The 20,897-nt window shown below is 39.4% G+C and overlaps 1 protein-coding gene and 1 long non-coding RNA gene across 2 annotated transcripts in view; one reads left to right on the top strand and one right to left on the bottom strand.

The window, feature by feature from the left end:
* LOC129148576 (uncharacterized) overlaps nt 1-20,897 on the top strand; it is a 46,148-nt gene that overhangs the window by 19,416 nt on the left and 5,835 nt on the right. The gene's annotated exons all lie outside the window — the stretch shown is intronic.
* Nucleotides 795-19,786, bottom strand: RNF168 (ring finger protein 168). Its single transcript, XM_008160544.3, has 7 exons — nt 19,548-19,786; nt 18,862-19,171; nt 15,102-15,178; nt 14,158-14,337; nt 11,467-11,588; nt 5,803-5,884; nt 795-3,027 (listed from the first exon to the last, which is right to left on the bottom strand). The coding sequence occupies exons 1-7, from the start codon at nt 19,662-19,664 to the stop codon at nt 2,065-2,067; spliced, it is 1,851 nt and encodes a 616-aa protein (XP_008158766.3). The 5' UTR covers nt 19,665-19,786; the 3' UTR covers nt 795-2,064.

Raw genomic sequence — 20,897 nt, 5'->3', positions numbered from 1 at the left:
TGTACATCACAGTATCCCCCCACCCCCTTTTTGGTCACGGAAGATTTAATTATTTAACTTTTCATTTGTGAAGATCCAAAGTCTTCCCTAAAATGTAAAGTGAAACCACTCTTAGAAAAGTATCAGAGCCAGGTGGAGGGGGGAAAAGCAGGGGAAATGGAAGACATCTCTAATACTGTCAACAACAACAAAAAGACAAAAAGCCACTAGAGTGGCCCAGTGGCTGAGTGTTAACCTACACATCAGGAAGTCACGGTTCGATTCCCAGTCAGGGAACATGCTTGGGTGTCAGGCTCAATCCCCAGTAGGAGGTGTGCAGGAAGCAACTGATCAATGATTCTCTCTCATCATTGATGTTTCTATTTCTCTCATTCTCCCTTCCTCTCTGAAATCAATAAAAATCTATCTTTAAAGAAAGGCAGAAAAATATCAGTTTGATAATAAATTTTAGTATATTTTTTACAAATTTTATTAGTTTCTGACTACACTTCATTTCAGCACAATCATTACTCAGAAGGCAATTACTTTTATTTTTTTAGAAAGGACAAAAGTAAATTTTAAATCAGCATCATAATTCTACCCCTAATTATCTACCCAATAAATATTGAAGTAGATGGCATCAAGATTAACCTTTTGCACTCGGATGTCGAGTGTGACTCAACACGGTTAGCATTAGAATAAAGGAATCTAGAAAAAAGCAAGCGAGTGCAAAGGGTTAACAGAATTTCAGTTACAACATCTGGAGGAAAGAATTTTCGAAAATGTATAAAAATATTACCAAATTAAAGCTAGACTTTTGCTGTAAGACATTTTATTATATTTTTACCTTAAAAGGATGAATAACTAAGCATCATCAGAAATGCTATTAAAACTTGTTCATTGCTCCAAGTTGTTCATATTAATGAAACATAGATTAACATTCTTTAAGTTAACTTTCACAAAATGGAATCACAGCCTCTGATTTAACTTTGAGAGGGCCAACCCAAGTACCACACTATTTCTGTCCATAAACAAATAAAAATCACTACCAATGCAAATAAGGAAATAAATACATGGTTATTTATGTCTCAGGTTCTACAACATAGTATATTATAATTTAACTTTCCTCCAGTAAATTTCCATTTTTTCCCCTAGAGTAGCAGATTAATAGAAATGTGAATTTCCAAAATTTCAGGTAATGTAGTAACTAATTATTTTAACACCAGTTACTATCGTGTGACAGGCTATAAACCCAAATGTTTTCTGTGTCATTTAGCAAAGAAAAAATAAGGAAGAATGCTCTGCTACTCCATCCCGGACCCAGTTTCTGATCACCCACTCAGTTTTAATGCATCCAAATGATCAGTTCACTCTATTCAGTCTCACCCCAACTAACTCCTTTTGCATCAAGAGATGAGTTTCCGCCCTGACCGGTGTTCTCAGTGGTTAGAGTCAGCCTGGGCCCCGAAGGGTCTTGGATTCAATTCCTGATTGAGGGCACATTTGATAATCTTAATTTTCCAGAAAACTCTGACTTTTCTGTTTTCACATGCTTTTAATCCATTTTAAATAAAAGAAAATGCTATAATGCTTAAAATAATTATAAAGATTAGATTACTTTAGTGTTATGGAAGATTTCAAGTGATCTACAAATACATGGCAAAACAGCAATAAACTCAGATTTTAAACCCGATTCCTTAACTATTTGGTATAGTATAATCTTGCTTTGATCACTAGTCAGAACAAGAAGGTGAGCAAAGGCCATACAAAAAGCAGGCATTTTTGAGGAAAGAGAATGGCACCTGAAGGTTTCTTGGGAGCTGGCCCAGGCATTTTTCTATCTATTACCTATAAGGATTGTCAAATTTAGCGTATCAGTTATTCATTAAGAATTGAGACTCTGGGTTATCACTGACTTTGGCAGAAGTACATTTGTATATTCCTCCCTTGTAATCACACAGTCCTTCAATTAGAGGCAATGAGTGTGCCCACAAGCAGAATAAGTTTTATAAACATTCCATGATAGAAAAGAGCATCAAATCCAGCTTTACCAGTTTCTAAAATACTTCTTCCTTTACCCACACATTACTTTGTGTATCTCTGAAACATCTGAAAAATACTTTTCTGTGACTTACTAGGCTGTAGGGAATCAACACTTTTAGATACATTACAATGATCTCTAGCAGAATTTGGCATCTTTCTTCCATTAACATTAACTGAATGTCTCAACTGGATCTTAAAAGAAGGTTGGCAATTTTCAGTTTTTGGGCCTCTTTGAGGTTTTGAATGCTCTATATCAGCTTGTCTTTTTACATTCCTATTTTTGGATTTCTTCCTTTGTCCATTTAGCAATTTGTCTGGAGGTGAGGGCGTAGAACGTAAATGATATTCATCTGGGGATCCTTTCTGTCGGTTTGGCTTCATTTGTTCTTTGTCCACCTCTTTTTGAATCTGTAGTGCTAATAACCTGTCCTGTTCTTCTTGCTTATGTCTCTCAAAAAGCAGCTGTTCCAAATCTAACAGTTTTTGAGTAAAGCTGGTTTCTGTTTCCTCTTGGTCTGAGGAAGATTCGGAGGACATTTTCCTTCTTTTTGCAGAAAAGCATGGATCCCTGACTGCTTCAAAAGAGGACTCCTGATTTTTTCTTTTGCAAATACCTTCTTCACTGATCAGTAGGCAAGACTCTTCATTTTCTGTCTCAACTGTGTTATTTCCAATTATCTGTGTCATATATGATAGAGCACATCCACTCTCTGTTTTGCCACAAGGCTTAACTGCAGCTTCTCTAGGGTAGGGGATACTGGCTTCAGGTCTCTCATGATTTATGGCACTTAATTCTTTATCATGATTGTTTGGTCTCATTTTGACTTCTCCTTCAAGGCACCATTCTGTATCACTGGCACATAACTGAGGCATAGGTGACTCTATTGAAGACTTTGCACCTTGTTCTTGAATTTCAAGGGATATTTGTGGAGACAGTGTTGGCATATCTTCCTCCACGTCTGTGTCTTGCCACACAGGGCTCTTTACATTGCTACTATCAGTTTCCTACAGAAAACAGAAAAAGACTCAGTGAAACAGTTATACATCAAGGCTTACATATGTCTTACACTGATACCATAGTTGAATTGTCACTATTAGGTAGTTATTACTATCACTACTAATAAGGTATATTGATTTTAATAGCATTTTTATTGTGTGCCAGTTGAGATTAAGGCATTCCCTCATTTTTACTCCCAAGAAAACCTACAGATTAAAACCCACAAACTAGTCCTAGCTGGTTTGGCTCAGTGGAGAGAGTGTCAGCCCATGGACTGAAGAGTCCTGGGTTCGATTCTAGTCAAGGGCACATACCTCGGTTGCAGGCTCAATCCCTGGCCCTGGTTGGGGCGCATGTGGGAGGCAACCAATTGATGGGTCTTTCTCATATTGATGTTTCTCTCTGTCTCTACCCCTTCCTTCCATGCTCTCTTAAAATCAATGGAAAAATATCGTCAGGTGAGGATTAACAACCCTCCCCCCCCCAAATAAAAAACTAGAATCTCTATATAGCCAATAGCTGGCAGCATGACCTCACCTCTTTTTTATCTTACAAACTTCCAGTAGCCCAGGGATTTTAAACTCCTTTCTGTACCACGAACTCTCCTCCCTTAGGCATTTTTGTGACGCTTATAGACCTCCTCTAAGAATAGTATTTTAAAATATAAGTATGTAGGATCACAAATAAAACAGTTTATACTGCAACACATTTATTAAAATGTTAAAAGTTATGATGCAATATGTATCTATAAATAAGATCCAGTGGCAAGTCTAATAACTTATAATACTGACATAAGGATGAGTATAAATGATACTTCAAGAGATTTTCAACAAATATGATTAAAAAACCCATCCTTTCTACTGATGACAAAGTCATAGGTACCATTAAATGTATTATAGTTTGCTGTCTACATTCATAATGAAAGAAAACACTAAAATGAGAGCTCAGATAAAGTAAACTTTTTCTTCCATCTAAGTTCATATGTACGCTCTGGATTCTAACCATAGACCTTAGGTTGAGAACCCTTGCTTTGGCCAATATAATTCTTCTCACTTATAGGTCTTAGGCAAGTCAAGATCCAGGATTAGTTTTGACCATGGGAAAGCCTTAAGAAAGTCTTCAATGAGAATTTGTCTAAGAATAAAAATGATTCCTTGTTGGAGACATTCTGTTCTTTTAACTTCTTTATTCCTCACCCCAGGATATTTTTTCCATTGATTTTTAGAGAGTGGAAGGGAGAGAAGGGGAGGGGATAGACAAAAAGGGAGAGGGAGACAGAAAAGGAGAGAGGGAATGAGGGAGGGGGAGAGCGAGAGAAAGAGAAACGTTGATAGGAGAGAGACACATCGGAGAGACACATCGATTGGTTGTCTCCTACACACAGCCCTGGTTGGGCTGGGATTGAATCTGCAACCGAGGTACGTGCCCTTGATGGAGAATCAATCCTGGGACCCTTTGGTGCACAGGCCAACACTCTTAGCTGCAGAATCACGCTGGCCAGGGCTCTTTTACCTTCTTTGCTTTTGTATTTATCATTCCTGATAACATTTCTTATAAACCAATGTGGATTGGATTGAACAAATTCTAGGCTGCTTACCTAGTTTTCCTGTGAATATGAACAACAGGGTAGAAAAAATATCCCTGCCCTACAATGCCTCTTCCATCTATCCTCAATGCAGGTACCAATCAGACTATCTGGACTTGACTCCTCCATTACCTCTACTTTAAGGGACTTTGGGCAAGTTTCTTATCTCTGTGTGCCTCAGTTTTCCCAGCTGTAAGATGGGCACAAGAATGATACCCACATTACAGAGTTGAGGGTTGTGATGAAGATTTAAAGAAAACACACACATTATCTGGCACAGTAAATGTTCATAAAAACCACCTACCTGAATTGAAAAAAATAAAGAAGGAACCTGTGAGTAAAGGGTTAACAAACCTTTTATGCAGGAAAGAGACCTGGGTGTCAGCTCACCTTTCCTAGTTCTACTTACCTAGAAACCTGATAAAGGTGAAATGTCACCTGTGTTATTAGGCCACATAGCTTATGGTAAAAATGACCCTTACTGCTGAACTGCATTTGAACTAAAACTGTAAGTGATCTACAACACCTACCAGGAAGTCAAAGCGTGGGGCTTCTGTAAATGACTTATAACTCCTCTGGGTGTGTTTCTGATGGGGACTCCTGGAAGTTACCCCCATAGGTTGTTACAATAAATGACTTTCAAGGGTCACGAGGCTTCTAAGCCAGAATGGTTACCACAGTCCTCTGTGTGGTATCATTTCCAGGCCATCACTTAAGAGCTGTGCAGTGAGGACTCTTACTGAATTATGTGCCTGATGGTACCCTACTAGCATGCTTTGTTTCCTATCCTGTAATCTTTAATGTGAAGTTGGTACCAAGGATAGCCTATTCAGTTCTGTGAGTTTGATTGCCTAGACTGAGGATCCACAAACTGTGACCCATGAGCCATTTTCAGCCTGCTGTTTTTGCAAATAGTTTGATTGGAACAAAGACAAGCTCATTTGTTTACATGACAACAGCATAATTGAATTGTTGTGACTGAGACTATAAGGACCAAAAGCCTAAAATATTTACTATCTGGCCCTTTACAGAAAAAGCTTGCTTACTGACTCCTAGTCTAGGTAAGCGTAAAATGACTAAGAAATGCTGTCCCATGTATTATGGTGACTTAAAAAAAAAAGTTAGGAACCTACAAGTATTTGCAATCTATAGCATTAGTAAACATGCCAAACTAAGAACATCTTTAGCATCCACATACCTTAGACATGGAGTTTTTTTTGCCTTCTTGTACAACTTCAGACTGTGATGCTGACCCAAACTGAGATTTAGGTGACAAATACCTTTAAAAAAAAGTTTGCCAAAGTTTGAATGCTTTGAAAGAGAAGTGGTATGTACCCAACATAATAAAGGACTAGCTATTTATGCTGAAGGTGGTCTGGTTGCCTGAATGATTTATCAGAAAGAGCACAGTCTATCCCCTTGTCTCAGATATTTTAGTCTAACTCCAGAGCATAACTTAAAAAGTTGAGTATTGGTATCTTAGGGAAAAAGAGCAGAAAAGGAAGTAAAATCTAAAAATTTCTTAACTCTCAAAAAACTTAAAAAGGTAGATAGCATCAAACAACCAAGACTGTATAGTCTTACCAAAAGTACTGGAAATAACATTTCAATCTGAAGAAAGGATATGTTCAGTTTCTGTTTTTTGCTTTTAATATCAGAAAATCTATATATTTTTTTTTATCATGGAAAAGTCCATGATTAGCTTCTTTACCATGTTGGTATATATTTTTGTTACATACACATTCTACTTAGGGACAAACAGATATATCAACATATCAGCAGAAGATTATTTCTCAAAATTTCTAAGCATTTTTAACAGGCTGTTTACCACTAAAAATATAAAGTTTATAATATAATGGAAAATGCTGTAAAAGAAATGGGAATAAAAGGACATGTAATGAGCTGGTAGGTATATTTAAAAATTGTAAAAATCCAAACACATATACAACTATGCTTAAACATGGCAGAAATCTCCCAAAATGTTGGATGTCTTTAAGTAGTGGTGACTTCGGGTGATTTTCAAAGAGCAGCTAGCTTTCATTTTTAATAAAGAAAACAATGAAAAAAAAGGTCTGATTGCAAATAATATATACAACCAGAGTTCCACTGCGTAAAAAAGCACTGAGTAGTATATAGAATAAAATAAAACCTAGACAAAAATCTCATATAAAGAACAAATAATAAATATCCCTTATAAATAAACTAGAGTATTTAACCCACATATTTAATTACATCAACCTAAATACTCTACACACTTATGAGAACAAGAATCACCTTTTCAGTTGATAAGAGAAAAACAGGAGTCCAGATTTAGTTGCATTTTAACTGTTTCCCAAAGCTGAAGAATCCCTTCTGCCAAAGTTGGATATTAGTCATCAAGTATATTAGTTCCAAGTAAGAATTATTACAGCATAATAGTTGTTTTGAAATCCATAAGCAAAGAACAAAACAAGATGTGATCAGATACTTATCCAACTTGATCAGTGAAGATTTAGGAACTGTCCTGGATCTTCTTTACTTATAATAACCATAAAACTAAACGGAAACGTAGGAAATATAGGTCATCATCCCTTTCCATGCCTATTTGCTTCCTCATATATAACCAATTTTTTGTTAATTGTTTTTTTGTTGTTAATCCTCACCTGAGGATAGTTTCCCTCCCATTGATTTTTAGAGTGGAAGGGAAGGGGAGGGTGGAGGAGAGAGAAAAACAACGTGAGAGACACATTGATTGGTTGCCTCCCACATGCAACCCAGGTACATGCTCTTGACCGGGAATTGAACCTGCAACCCTTCAGTGCAAGGACCAACGCTCTACCCATTGAGCAACATGGGCAAAGGGCTGTAACCACTTTTTAAAAAATGTTTATTTCTATAGAGTACACATCTCTTTTAAAGGAATCCTAATTATCTGAGATTTTTCTTTTTTTAAAAAAATCCTCACCCAAGGATATGTTTTTATTGCTTTTTTACCGAAGAAGGGGGGGGGGGGTGAGGGGGGGTAGGGAGGGAGGGAGAGGGAGGGGGAGAGGGGGAGAGGGGGAGAGAAACACTGACATAAGAAACATCGATTGGTTGCCTCCCATATGCATCCTGACCAGGGATAGAACCCGAAACCTAGGTTATGTGCCCTGACCCTGACCAAGAATTGAACCCACAATCTTTTGTTGTATGGGATGACGCTCCAACCAACTGAATCACCTGGCCAGGGCTGAGATTTTCTTTTTTCACTGTGTCATAAAGATCTAAGAGAGCCTACCTCATGAGAACAAATAGTTTTGGAGAGAATAGTTACAAAATATATGTAACATTCACAATATGGGGGTGGGCAAAAGTATGTTTTCAGCTGTTCATATGGAAAGAGACATGGAGCCCGGCAAGCATGGCTTGGTGGCTGAGTGTTGACCTATAAACCAGGAGGTCACTGTTTGATTCCCAGTCAGGGCATATGCCCGGGTTGCGTGCAGGAGGCAGTTGATCAATGATTCTCTCTCATCATTGATGTTTCTCTCTCTCCCTCTCCCTTCCTCTTTGAAATCAATAAAAATATACTAAAAAATTTACAAGATCACAAGAACCCTTATACTAACAATCACTGATTTTAAAATCCCTATGGGGGGCCTCCTCTTTGTCTCCCATTTCAGAGATGATTATCCTGAGTTATTTATCTCTCTTTAAAAAAATATATTTTTATTGATTTCAGAGAGGAAGGGAGAGGGAAATGGAGATAGAAGCGTCAATGATAAGAGAGAATCATTGATCGGCTGCCTACCATACGCCCCCTACTGGGGATTGAGCCTGCAAATCAGGCATGTGCCCTTGACTGGAATTGAACCCAAGACCCTTCAGTCCGCAAGCTGATGCTCTATCCACTGAATCACACTGGCTAGGGCATGAGTTATTTATCTCTTGCTTTAAAAAATAGTTTTACCACACACCTGTATCCTAAACACCTTATTGCTTTAGTACTGCATAATTTGAACCTTATGTATAGAGAATCATACTACATGTCTTCTTCCACAACTTGTTTTTTTCACCCAACGTTTTCCTGAATCATGCATGTTTTCCTTAGCTAAAATTCATTTTCACTGTTGGATAATACTCTGTTCTACTGTTGGAATATGGGTGCTTCTGGCTCTTTACTGTTATGAATAGTACTGCTGGGCACATTCCTGGACGTGTCTTCTGGAGTTTCTTTAGTGTCTATACTCCAGTTATAGAGTATCAATCTTTTAAACTCCCCCGAAGCATGTTAAGTGCTTCTTATCCTCTATAACACTTAATATTGCTAGAAAGTTTAATTTCTAGCTTTTCACTTAGCATGTTTCTGAAGTTCATCCAATTATAGACTGTATCAGTATGTCATTCCCCTTTTCTAAAAAATATATATGTTTTAATTGATTTCAGGGAGGAAGGGAAAGGGAGAGATAGAAACATCAATGGTGAGAGAAAATCATTAATTGGCTGCCTCCTACATGCCCCACACTGGGGATTGAGCCTGAAATCCAGGCATGTGCCCTGACCAGGAACTGAACCATGACCTCCTGGTTCATAGGACAACACTCAACAACTGAGCTACGTCGGCCAGGCTGTCATTTCCCTTTTCACGGTTGAATAATATTCCATTCTATGGATATACATTTTGTTTATCCATTCATCCCTCAATGAACATTTGGGCTGTTTCCACCTTTTGGCTAGTTGAAGTGCTGACACTAACATTTGTTAAAAACCTGTTTCTAATTCTTTTGGGTAAATATCTAGGAGTTGAATGCTGACTCTCATGGTAAGTCTATTAAACTTTCTAAGGAACTGCCAAACTGTTTTCCACAGTGGCTGCACCACCTGATATTCTCACCACCAATGCATAAGATCCCAACTTTTCTACATTTTTGCCAATATTTGTTATTTCCTCCTTTTTTTGGATTATAGATATCCTAGTGGGTATGAAATGGTATCTCATTGTAGTTTTTACATTTCCCATAAAGACTAATGATATTGAGCATCTTTTTATGTGCTTACTGGCTATTTGTGCATTTTTAAAGAAATATCTATTAAAGTCCATTTATTGTCTTATTGTTGAGTTATATTAAGAATTCTTTATATATTCTAGAGACTAGACCTTATCTGTTTTAACTTTATTTTAACTTTTTTTTATTAAATTATTCTTTTTAAAATACATTTCTTCTTATTGATTTCAGAGAGGAAGGGAAAGGGAGAGATAGAAACATCAATGATGACAGAGTATTATTGATCGGTGCCTCCTGCACGCCCCCTACTGGGGATCGAGCCCATAACCTGGGCATGTGCCCTTGGCAGGAATAGAACCCAGGACCCTTCATCCGTAGCCCGACGCTCTATCCACTGAGCCAAACTGGCTAGGACTTTATTTTAACTTTTAATCCACCAGCTTCTCAATTCCTGCTTTTAAATTCACCAGTTTATTAAAATTTGTCAGTTTATTAGGTCCATTTTTTCTATTAATTTTTTATTTTTGTGTATTTCAAAATATATATTTAGATGCATGAAGATTCATGTTATTTGCTTTAAGCAGAATATTATGTAATTATGCAATCCCTCTGCTTTTCTCCTATTAATGGTTTTTCTTTTGGTTTCTACTTTGCATAATATCAGCATTAACAATATTGATACTGCCATATTTATTTATTTTTAAAAAATACATTTCTATTGATATCAGAGAGGAAGGGAGAGGGAGAGAGAAAAACATCAATGATGAGGGAGAATCATTAATTGGCTACCTCCTACACGCGGTCCACTGGGGATTAATCCAAAACCTGGGCATGTGCCCTGACCAGGAATGGAACTATTACCTCCTTGGTTCAGAGGTCGATGCTCAACCACTGACCCACACTGGCCGAGCTAGTTTTTCTTTTAATAGCAGGCACTCCATTTAACTCTGCCCCCCCCCCCCGCCAAATCCAATTGTCCAAACCCCAAATCCAAAATTTCTAAGAATTCCGCAAGAATTCTGCACATATTGTCTCAGCTGAACCAAAAGCCATTATGTTTCTGAAGTCTAGATTGTGTTTCTTAAACTTTTTAAACTATGAATTATGATGGGAAAGCTTATATACTCATAGTCATCAATTCTACCTGATGCTGGAGGGGTGTTGTGGGGAAGCTAAACCATTGCTCCACTGTTGACTACATGACTCATACCTTTTTAGAGTAGAGAAGAAATATAATGCATAAACTGGGAAAAAGTGGGTGAATGATCTAGATGCCAAATTATAAACTCCTTCAGTGAGGAAGACCTAAACCAAGGGGAAAACAAAATCCAACTGGTTAGTTTTTAAATCTTTTTTTTGGTTAATCCTCTCCCAAGGATATTTTTTCCATTGATTTTTAGAAAGTGAGAGGGAGGGAGAGAGGGAGGGAGGGAAAGAGAGTGAGAGAGAGAGAGAAAGAAAGAGGAAGAGAAAGAAAGAAACACCAATATGAAAGATGCACCAATAGGCTGCCTCCTGCCCTCCTGCAAGGCTGGGCTTGGGCCTTCAACCCTTGACTAGGAATTGAACCCGGACCCTTCTGTCCAAGAGCCAATGTGCTGAACCACCAAGCTAAATCGGCCAGGGCCCAATGGTTAGTTTTGAGAAAATGGGAACATCATGGAAACCCTCAGCAATCAAGATTAAAAAATAATTCATATCTCTCTTCATGCTAGCCAGGAATATAAGCTATGTGAGTAGCTCTCTTATTTTCATTTTATATCAATCTCAGCCCATCTGCAGGGTTTTCATGCAGAGTGCATAGACCAAATTTTGACAGTTAGTGAACTACATGAACAAAAAACACTGGCATACAGTAGGTGGTCAATAACTGATAAACAGCCATGTTCACTTACTTCTGAATATCTCCAGTATTTGTTTGTTTATTTTTACTTTTCTTTTGCAACTTGCTTGTGACTGGATCAGATTTTCTGGAATTCATGGGAGAAGCCAAGACTTTTTTCTCACAGAAGTTGTTCTTTAACAACAGAAAAAGCATAAAAGACATTATTAAAATAAATTTATAATAAAATAAGCTATTAATTCAACTAACTCAATTCACAACAAAATTTTTCAGGAATTATGCTTACATTTAAATTCTACACACCCTCTGAATGAAATTATGTAAAAATTAGTATAAACAAGGTTAAGTCCAAAAACAAAACAAAAAAGATTAAGTTCATCCAAGTTGATCTAAATTAATTATATTTTTACTCTACATGAAAGAGCACAAAAGGCATAACGATACTAATCTTATTATATGACTAGAGGCCTGGTGCATGAAATTCGTGCATGTAGATGGGGCGGGGAAGAGGTGTGTGTCCCTCAGCCCAGCCTGTACCTTCTCCAATCTGGGATCCCTCTCACAATCTAGGACTGCTGGCTCCAAACCGCTCACCCCGCTTCTGCCTGCCTGATTGCCCCTAACCGCTTCTGCCTGCCAGCCTGATCACCCCCTAACCACTCCCTGGTCAGCTTGATCAACGCCTAACTGCTCCCTTGCCGGCCCGATTGCCCCTAACTGCCCTCTCCTACTGGCCCGCTAACCCCTAACTGCCCTCCCTTGCCAGCCTGGTCACCCCTTAACTGCCCTCCCCTGCCAGCCTGGTCGCCCCCAACTGCCATCCCCTGCAGGCCTGGTCGCCCCCAACTGCCCTCCCCTGCTGGCCTGGTCACCCCTAAATGCCCTCCCCTGCAGTCCTGGTCCCCCCCCAACTGCCCTCCCCTGCAGGCCTGGTCGCCCCCCCAACTGCCCTCCCCTGCAGGCCTGGACCACCTAACTGTCCTCCCCTGCAGGCCTAGTCCCTCCCCTGCCGGCCCAGTCACTCCTAACTGCCCTCTCCTGCAGGCCTGGTCGCCCCTAACTGCTTTCTGCTGCTGGCCTGATCACCCACAACTGCCCTCCCCTGCTGGCCATCTTGTGGCAGCCATCTTTGACCACATGGGGGCTTCCATCTTGTGTGTTGGAGTGACAGTCAATTTGCATATTACTCTTTTATTAGATAGGATAATTTGTTAATATTTCTAATGAATAGTTTCACATAACTACCTTTATCTATAGGGGTAAATTCAAAGAGGTATAGATATACCTGGAATAAAAGTTAGTTTTATGTATAAGTAATTTAACTTGGGGACTTACGGTCATACCAATAAATAATATGAATATTTACTTGCTGTAGTCTCATAAGTTTCTTACCACACTACTGGAAAAATGAATATAACTGGTGGTGATAGGCATTTGACCTTGGACCACCCAACTTGCACAATTAACAAAAATTACCCTAAAATATAAAAAAATCTACTCTATAATCCCATGTGAAAACAAGGGTTAGAATAACAGACTCTTAAAAGACAGGTAAAGATTATCCTCTTTGAATTACTGGGCAGGCAAAAGTATGTGTACATCTGTGAGCATGCAAAACAGCTATGCGGCTAGGGCTATATCATTTATTAACTACTGTATTATTTATCTGTATTATGTAAACCTATTTTGCCCACCCTTGTATTCTCTTTCTTATCCTATTTGTTATTCTATCGGTCAATGTCTTTACTTCTTATTGTGTACCTTTATAAAGCTATTTTACTTAAATTTTAAAAAGAAAGTATATTAAAAAGGGCATACAATCTAAAACTTGAATATATTAATGGTAGACCTCTCAAAAATGAAAAAAAAAAAAAATCCCAACTCTGGATATAGTTCTTTTTAGTAAGTGTACTTTAACATATTTATTGTTTGAAAGCAGAGGAATTGTTTTTAGAGGCTCTCAAACCTGAATATACCTCAGACTTCCCTAGATGCCTCTGAGAATGGTATTCCCTAAGTCCCATCCCCAGAGATTCTGATTCAGTAGATATAGAACAGTTTATTTTTTTTTTTAAATCCCAGGGTAATTCTGCCAGGTTCTTTCAAATAACTGGGTCCCATTGTATTCTTTAGTCTTAAAGTATGCGTTTTTACCCTTTCTTTCATTCATTTCCCCTATGCAGTAATTTAACTACAGCAAAATAATAAAATTCAGCTTTAATATATTAAGAATTTAATGTGCTTCACTTTCTAAAAATGATCTATATCAATACAATGGAACAGTATAACACTCTTTAAAAGAATTAGAGTATATGTAGTAATACACACACAAAAAAAAAATCTCTAAGATATATCAAGTGAAAAAAGGCAAGAAAAAAATAGTATAACTGATAAATCTTTTTTAGGCAAATAAGAAAAATAGTTTTAAGAAATGGTTAATAGTGCTAAACTTTGGGACTGATGTAATGGAAGAGAATGGGAGTGAAGAGGTGGAGGGGGAAAAGGAAGCTCTCATTTTTCATTGAATAGCTTTCCTGCATAATTTCAGTTTACTAATAATATAAAAGTTTTTTCAAGTATACTTGAATTAGCGCAAATATTAACAATATACGAAAACTGAAAGAAGTTTTCAGTAGAACAAATGTCAGCAATAGCTTGTAGTTATGGTGAACATTTCTTTGAAAATTACATAGTCAAAGCAATAGGAATGTTAAAACTTCCAAAATTATCTCCTAAAACTTACAATATTAATGCTTAGCTTTCTTGCCAGTTCTTCATCACTTTTTAGTTGTTCTTCCATCTCTCTTCTCCTTTTTTCTGCCTGTCTCTTTTCTTCTTCCTCCTCCTCTGCCAATAGTTTCTGTATGTACTCTTCACTGGCTTTGTTTTCTTCTTCCTCACTGGCCCGTCGCTCTGCCTCCACCTTAAAAATAGTTAATAGAGAACAATTCTTCTCTGAACTTTTTAATACTCTTGCAATATCTATCTATAATAATAAAAGCATAATATGGTAATTAGACTGGACATCCTTCCGGACGACCTTTTGGACGAAGCCAGGCTGCAAGGGAAGCCTGGGTCCCGGGTGCCAGAGGGAAGCCAGTGCCGGCAGCCGGAGGAAGGAAGGCCTACTCTTGCATGAATTTTGTGCATCGGGCCTATGTCATGTCCTCATGAATAGGATAATGGGATTAGTACCCTGATATCATGAGACACAAGAGAGATGCTCTCTCTATCTCCTGCTGTCTCTCTCCTGACCTCTCTCTCTCTTCTCTCCTCTTTTTCTCCTTTTCCCGACTGGATCTACCAAATACCTTGGATCTTGAACTTCCCAGCCTCCAGAACTATAAGAAATGTTTGTTGTTTCAAGCCCGCTAAATCTTTGGTATTTTTGTCTTAGCATCCTTAATGGACTAAAACACCCATAATCTACCACAATATTTCTTCCTTTAAGCTCAAAGCTTCAGGAAAATGAAAATGATTAGGAATAACTATCACATAAGAGCACCAATAAATTAAAGCTAGTTTGTAACTATTGTGAACACATAAAAAATGGAGCCTTTATAAAGTACATTAAAATTACATTTCAATATATACTATTTATATAAGCACATAAAACTACATGTAAAATGTGAAAATGAAAACACAACAGACAATTTTCCAAAAACAGAATAACTATTTAATTCCTACCTTGCTTATCTCCTCTTCATATTCTCTTCTCAATTCTCCAGGTTTACTTAACAGGTGAACTGGCTGATAGTCATCAACTGTTCCAGATTAAGAAAAAAAATAATATAAGAGGCAACACAAAATTTTATGGCTAGCTTTGTCTTCCATTAAAACTGTATTAATATAAAAACCCAGAATTAAAATAAAATGTACAATTATTAACAGCTACAGCAAAATCTACTTTATGGAGTTCCATTTTAAAAGAAAAACTAACTAACTAATAAAAGAAAAGAACAACCAGAGGTTCAAAATGCCACATGAATATGTACACTTAAATCTTTCTCCAGACTCCATTAAAGGAATACAAAGAAAGTAACCCTACACAGCAAAGAGATTAGTAGACTGTCTCAGTAAACAACAAAAAAATTAAAAATTTGTGGAAAATTCTTCTTCAATCCCTTTGTTCCAGGATACCCCATGGATACCAAAAACGAAGGATGTTTACATCCTATCTAATAAAAGAGAAACATGCAAATTGACCGTACCTCTGCCACACCCACAAGCCAATCAGGAGCGAGTATGCAAACGAACCCGACCAAGATGGCAGTTAATTTGCATATTCAGGAGCAGAGCGAAGACAAAGACAGCATAGAAGGAAGCTAAGCGCTGCAGAAGGGAGCGAAGCTGCGGAGAAGCAAGCGGGGTGGTGGAGAAGAGAGGGAAGCAGGCGGGCGTCAGAGATGGCCGCAGGAAGCCCTATTCTTGCAGGAATCTTCCTGCAACAGGCCTCTAGTCCCTATATAAAATACTATAGAGCAATGCATACTATTGGCCCTCCAGATCAGCTGACTCCCAAACTCGAACTGAAATAGCACAAGTACTATTTAAAAAAAAAAAAAAAAAGCTGCAAATAAGTGGACCCATGCAGTTCAAACCCGTTGTTCAAGGGTCAACTGTACATTGTTGCTGGGATTAGAAAATACAACCACTTTGGAAAATGACCTGGCAGCTTTTTATACAACCAAACATACTCTATCACTGAGCATTCCACTAAGTACTTACACAAGAAAAAAATGAAAACATAAGACCACAAAACAAACTTGTACAAGAATCTTCACAGCAACTTTATGAAAATGGCTGAGGTGCCATCAACTGGAGCACAGCTAACCAAGTATGATATAGTCAAACAGAATGATATTTAAAAATAAAAAATTAATAAACTAGCAATACCCATAATGTAAGATGAATCCTGAACTTGGCACTGAGTAAAAGAACCTTGCACAAAAGAATACACACAGCAGGATTGCTGTTATGAGTTGAATATAGAAGTCCTAACACCCTGCACCTAAGAATGTGACCTTATTTGGAAACAGAGTTGTTGTAGATGTAACTAAGTACTGAATGTAAGATGTACTGGAGTAGAGTGGGCCCTTAATCCAATATCACAGGTGTCCTCATAAGAAAGCAGACAGGCCGAAACTGGTTTGGCTCAGTGGATAGAGCGTCGGCCTGCGGACTGAAGTGTCCCGGGTTCGATTCCGGTCAAGGGCATGTACCTGGGTTGCGGGTACATCCCCAGTGGGGGGTGTGCAGGAGGCAGCTGATCGATGTTTCTCTCTCATCGATGTTTCTGGCTCTCTATCCCTCTCCCTCTCTGTAAAAAATCAATAAAATGTATTTTTTTTAAAAAAAGAAAGCAGACAGAAAGAAGATGAGTATGTAAAGACAGAGACACACTGGGATAGGCCATGTGACTTGGAGGCAGAGATTGGAATTATGCAACTGCAAGCCAAGGAACACCATGGAATAAGAAAAACGTGTGGAACAGACATATGAAAAGATGCTCAATGTCAGTAATCATCAAGAGACATGCAAATTAAAATCACAATGAGATATCACCTCATACCTATCAGAATGGCTATCATGAGTGTTGGTGAGGATGTGAAGAAAAGGGAGCCCTCATGCAGTGGTAGTGGGAATGCAGATTGTTGCAGCCACTATGGAAAACAGTACGGAGGCTCCTCAAAAAAGTGAAAAATGGAGAGGCCTTGCCCTGGCCACTGTGGCTCAGTTGGGCATCATCCTGTGCACTGAAAGGTTGCCAGTCAGGGCACATGCCCGGAGTTGCAAACTTGATCCCTGGTAAGGGGTGTGTAGGAGGCTGCCGATGAATGTTTTCCTCTTGTTTCTCTCTGAAATTAAAAAAAAAAGGAACGGCCTTATGCCCCAGTGATTCCACTTCTAATTTATCTCTGAAGAAACGTAAAACACTAATTCAAAAGAATATCTGCATCCCTATGTTCACTGTAATGTTATTTCCAGTAGTTAAGATATGAAAGCAACCCCAAGTGTCCATCAGTAGATAAGTGGATAAAAAAGCTTGGTACAGCCTGGCCGGTGTGGCTCAGTAGCTGAGCACTGACCTATGCACCAGGAGGTCACGGTTCGATTTCCCATCAGGGAAAACACCTGGATTGTGGGCTCCATCCCCAGTGGAGGGGCATGCAGGAGGCAGACGGTCAATATTTCTCTCTCATTGATGTTTCTACCTCTCTAATACTCTCCCTTCCTCTTTCTCTAAAATCAATAAAACATTTTTAAAAAATCAAAAAATTCTCAAAAAAAAAGGTGAAGAAATTGAGAAGTAGATTGATAATATTGGTAATTACAAAATAGTAATGAGGATGTAAAATACAGCATAGGAAATATAGTCAATAATAGTGTAATAACTATATATGGTGCCAGGTGGGTACTGGAAATATTAAGGAAACACTTTGTAAAATACATGATTGTCTCAACACTATGCTGTACACCTGAAACTAATACAAAATAATATTGAATATAAACTGTAATTAGAAAAAAAAATTAAAGAGAACATGTCGCCCTGATTTGGTTCAGTGGATAGAGTGTCAACCCACGGACTGAAGGGTCAAAGGGTCCAGGGTTCGATTCCTGTCAAGGGCATGTACCTTGGTTGCAAGCTCAAACCCCAGTAGGTGGTGTGCCGGAGGCAGCCTATGAATGACTCTCTCATAACTGATGCTTCTATCTATCCCTCTCCCTTCCTCTCTGAAATCAATTAAAAAATATTTTAAAATATGATTAAAATAGCACATTGTTATATATATTTACAATAAAAATAATTCCAACACAAAAAAAGGCAAGCACTCCAGAGCACAGACACCACATTTAAGACAAAAAAATTTTCATAGCTTAATGATCCACATAAGTGATCAAAATGCTACAGTCAAAATTGTTCCTTTTGGGTCATTCTCAATAGCTGCTGAGTCCACACTGTGGAGGACTTTGCATAAAAATGGCTTAACCAGAGGGAACTGGTTTAAAAAAAAGCTAGTTTAGGATCACTGCGTGCTTAAGATGGAGATGTATAAGCACGTAAGTTAGAGAAAGTAAGTGAAAGTAAAAGAAATATTAACACAGGAATCCAGTAGTTTCCTTATTTCTGCTGTTACTATACTACCACTATTGCTCATCTGAATATTTATACAACTTTCCATAAGAATAAGACTCAAATTCTTGTTTTTTCTTTTCATTTTTAACCCAACAAACACTAACTGAACAGCAGCCTGAGTATTATACCAATGAACGAAATCTTGTCTCTGACTTTACCACCGCTAAATAATTTAGACAAATACTAATTGAGCTTTCTCTTTTTTTTTTAATCCTTTAAAAAATGGATTAGCAATGATTCTTTTTATTATTCATTTTTTAAAGGATTTTGGTTTTTTTTTAGCCAACAAACACGCTGGGTTTTACTCACCGGTTTCTTCTAATTCTTGCCCTGAGACTCGAAGTTTGCATTCCTTTGGGTAGTGTTTTTGGATTATCTCCCACAGTTCCCTATTGATGAGAGAATTTCTTCGAGTATGATACCGGGTCCACGAAGAGACCCGACGACGACAGAAGGGACAGCACAGGTTGGCCTTCTCCACAGTCGACTGGAAGCATGCATTACAGAGCGTGTGATTACAAGGCAGCGTCACCGGCTCGATGAAGATTTCCATGCAGATCCCGCACTGGCATTCCGACAAGGAAGGGACGGCATCTTTGGGCACAGCCATTTTAATATGCTAAAAAGACATATTCAACATCAACGCCCGAAAGACAAAGAATAAACAGTACTTCCGGCCCAACCAAAGAGAAATCAAATGAACGGTTTTGTGTTTAAATATTACGCCCAGCAGCGTATCCGAATTCGTAGGCGGTTAGCACCAAACGGTTGAAGCAAAAGGCGCTCTGCGGGCCAGGTAAACAATACCACCCTGAGGGCTGTGTGTTCGTCCCCGTTTAAGACAAACGCCCGGTAAGAAAATAAAGGAACGCTCCCGTCCTGAGACCGTGGCAGCTCCAGAGGCATTACTACAACCGCTTCCGCAGCGCAGCTGGTGGGCTCCCGCCCTCCGGCGTGGGGGCAGGCGTGTGACAAGTTCCCCTCCTGCCTCTTACCAGGTGAGGATGCTCCCGGCGCCGCCACGGCAGCCGCCTCGGGGCCACCGTTCTGGAAAGGACCCGGCTTCCGCGGGGGCTTCTGGCTCCGCTGGAGCAGGACTTCCGTTTTACCATCGCAGTGGGGTCAGCGCACGAGCCCCCGCGTCCCAGCTTTCCGGCATCTGGAGCGCTCGGAGGCCGCCTCTCCCCTCTCTAGAGGCAGTCAAATTGCTACATCCTTACGGTGAAGCCGCAGCAACCCAAGAGCTAGTGACGTCACAACTGCCCGCCGAAAAGAGCCCCGCCCTCCCAGAAGCCGCCCAATAGCAGAGGCCAGGAACGCTATGCAAGGCGGGACTTCCGGGGCCTGAGCGCGCCCGTCTCGCTCCACCGGGGGCGGGGGGGAGTGTGGTGTGTGTGTGGACGTCCCTGCCTCAGCCTTTTAGCCCCTCCTACTTCAGCTTGGGACTCGGAGTCCGAGTTTCCCCCGCATTTTTCTGCTCCCGGAGGCTGCGGTAACAGGGAGGCTTATCGTCCGTGGTCAGAAAAGGGGAACCTCCAAACAAATTCTAAAAATTCTTCCAGTACTCTTCAAACTACCTTTCTATTTCTGTCAGTTTGTAACTAAGCCTCTTAGGTTGCTATCCAACGTTTTTAGAAAAGCAGATCTGAGGTTGATCTCGGGGAAAGGTTGTGATCAGAGAATCTGCAAACTTGTATAATTTATAGAAGCATTTACTGTTCCCTCCGTAGCCTAGCCCCTTCTCAAATTTTCCTTTCATAGGTAGGTTCTTTTAGGGTTGCCGGGCGCAAGGCTGCTTCTATCCTGAGGCTCAGCAGTCGTGTGCATCGTATATAATGTAGTATTTTATTATTAAATCAATCTAGAACAGTCAAAATTATTAGGAGGCCAAAGGCAAAATAGTTTAACATCTTGGCATTAAGTTCTTGTGCTGACAACTGATCCTATGGTAGGCAGTTAGACGAGAGCAGAGAAAAGGAGGTGGGCCAGGTACAGAAGGTCACCAGAGTGAAAAGCCCTGGGTGCCTAGGAAGGGACAATTGTAGGGTGGGACCTCATTCCCTAGCATGCAGTTAGACCTCCCTGACCTTTCATATCACTGGTCATTCAGTTTAGACCCTCTGACCTTTCCTCCCTAGAAATAACTTCTAGGCCTCAGTTGGATTTTAGCTCCAGGACCAAGAAAAGCAGCAAAACCAGAGAAGCAACACCATGGCTGGCCAGCTGCATTGAATAATGACCTGCTGCCCTGGCGCTGACCAACCAATCAGTGGAGACCTAGCCCCTGAAAGGACACACCTGGAAAGCTGATGAATATTCTATTGAAATCCTCCTCTGGAACCGCC

This window comes from Eptesicus fuscus, chromosome 3 (assembly GCF_027574615.1).
Source record: "Eptesicus fuscus isolate TK198812 chromosome 3, DD_ASM_mEF_20220401, whole genome shotgun sequence".
NCBI classification, from domain to species: domain Eukaryota; kingdom Metazoa; phylum Chordata; class Mammalia; order Chiroptera; family Vespertilionidae; genus Eptesicus; species Eptesicus fuscus.
The sequence above is the reverse complement of the archived record's forward strand: the minus strand, read 5'-3'. Positions and strand labels throughout refer to the sequence as shown.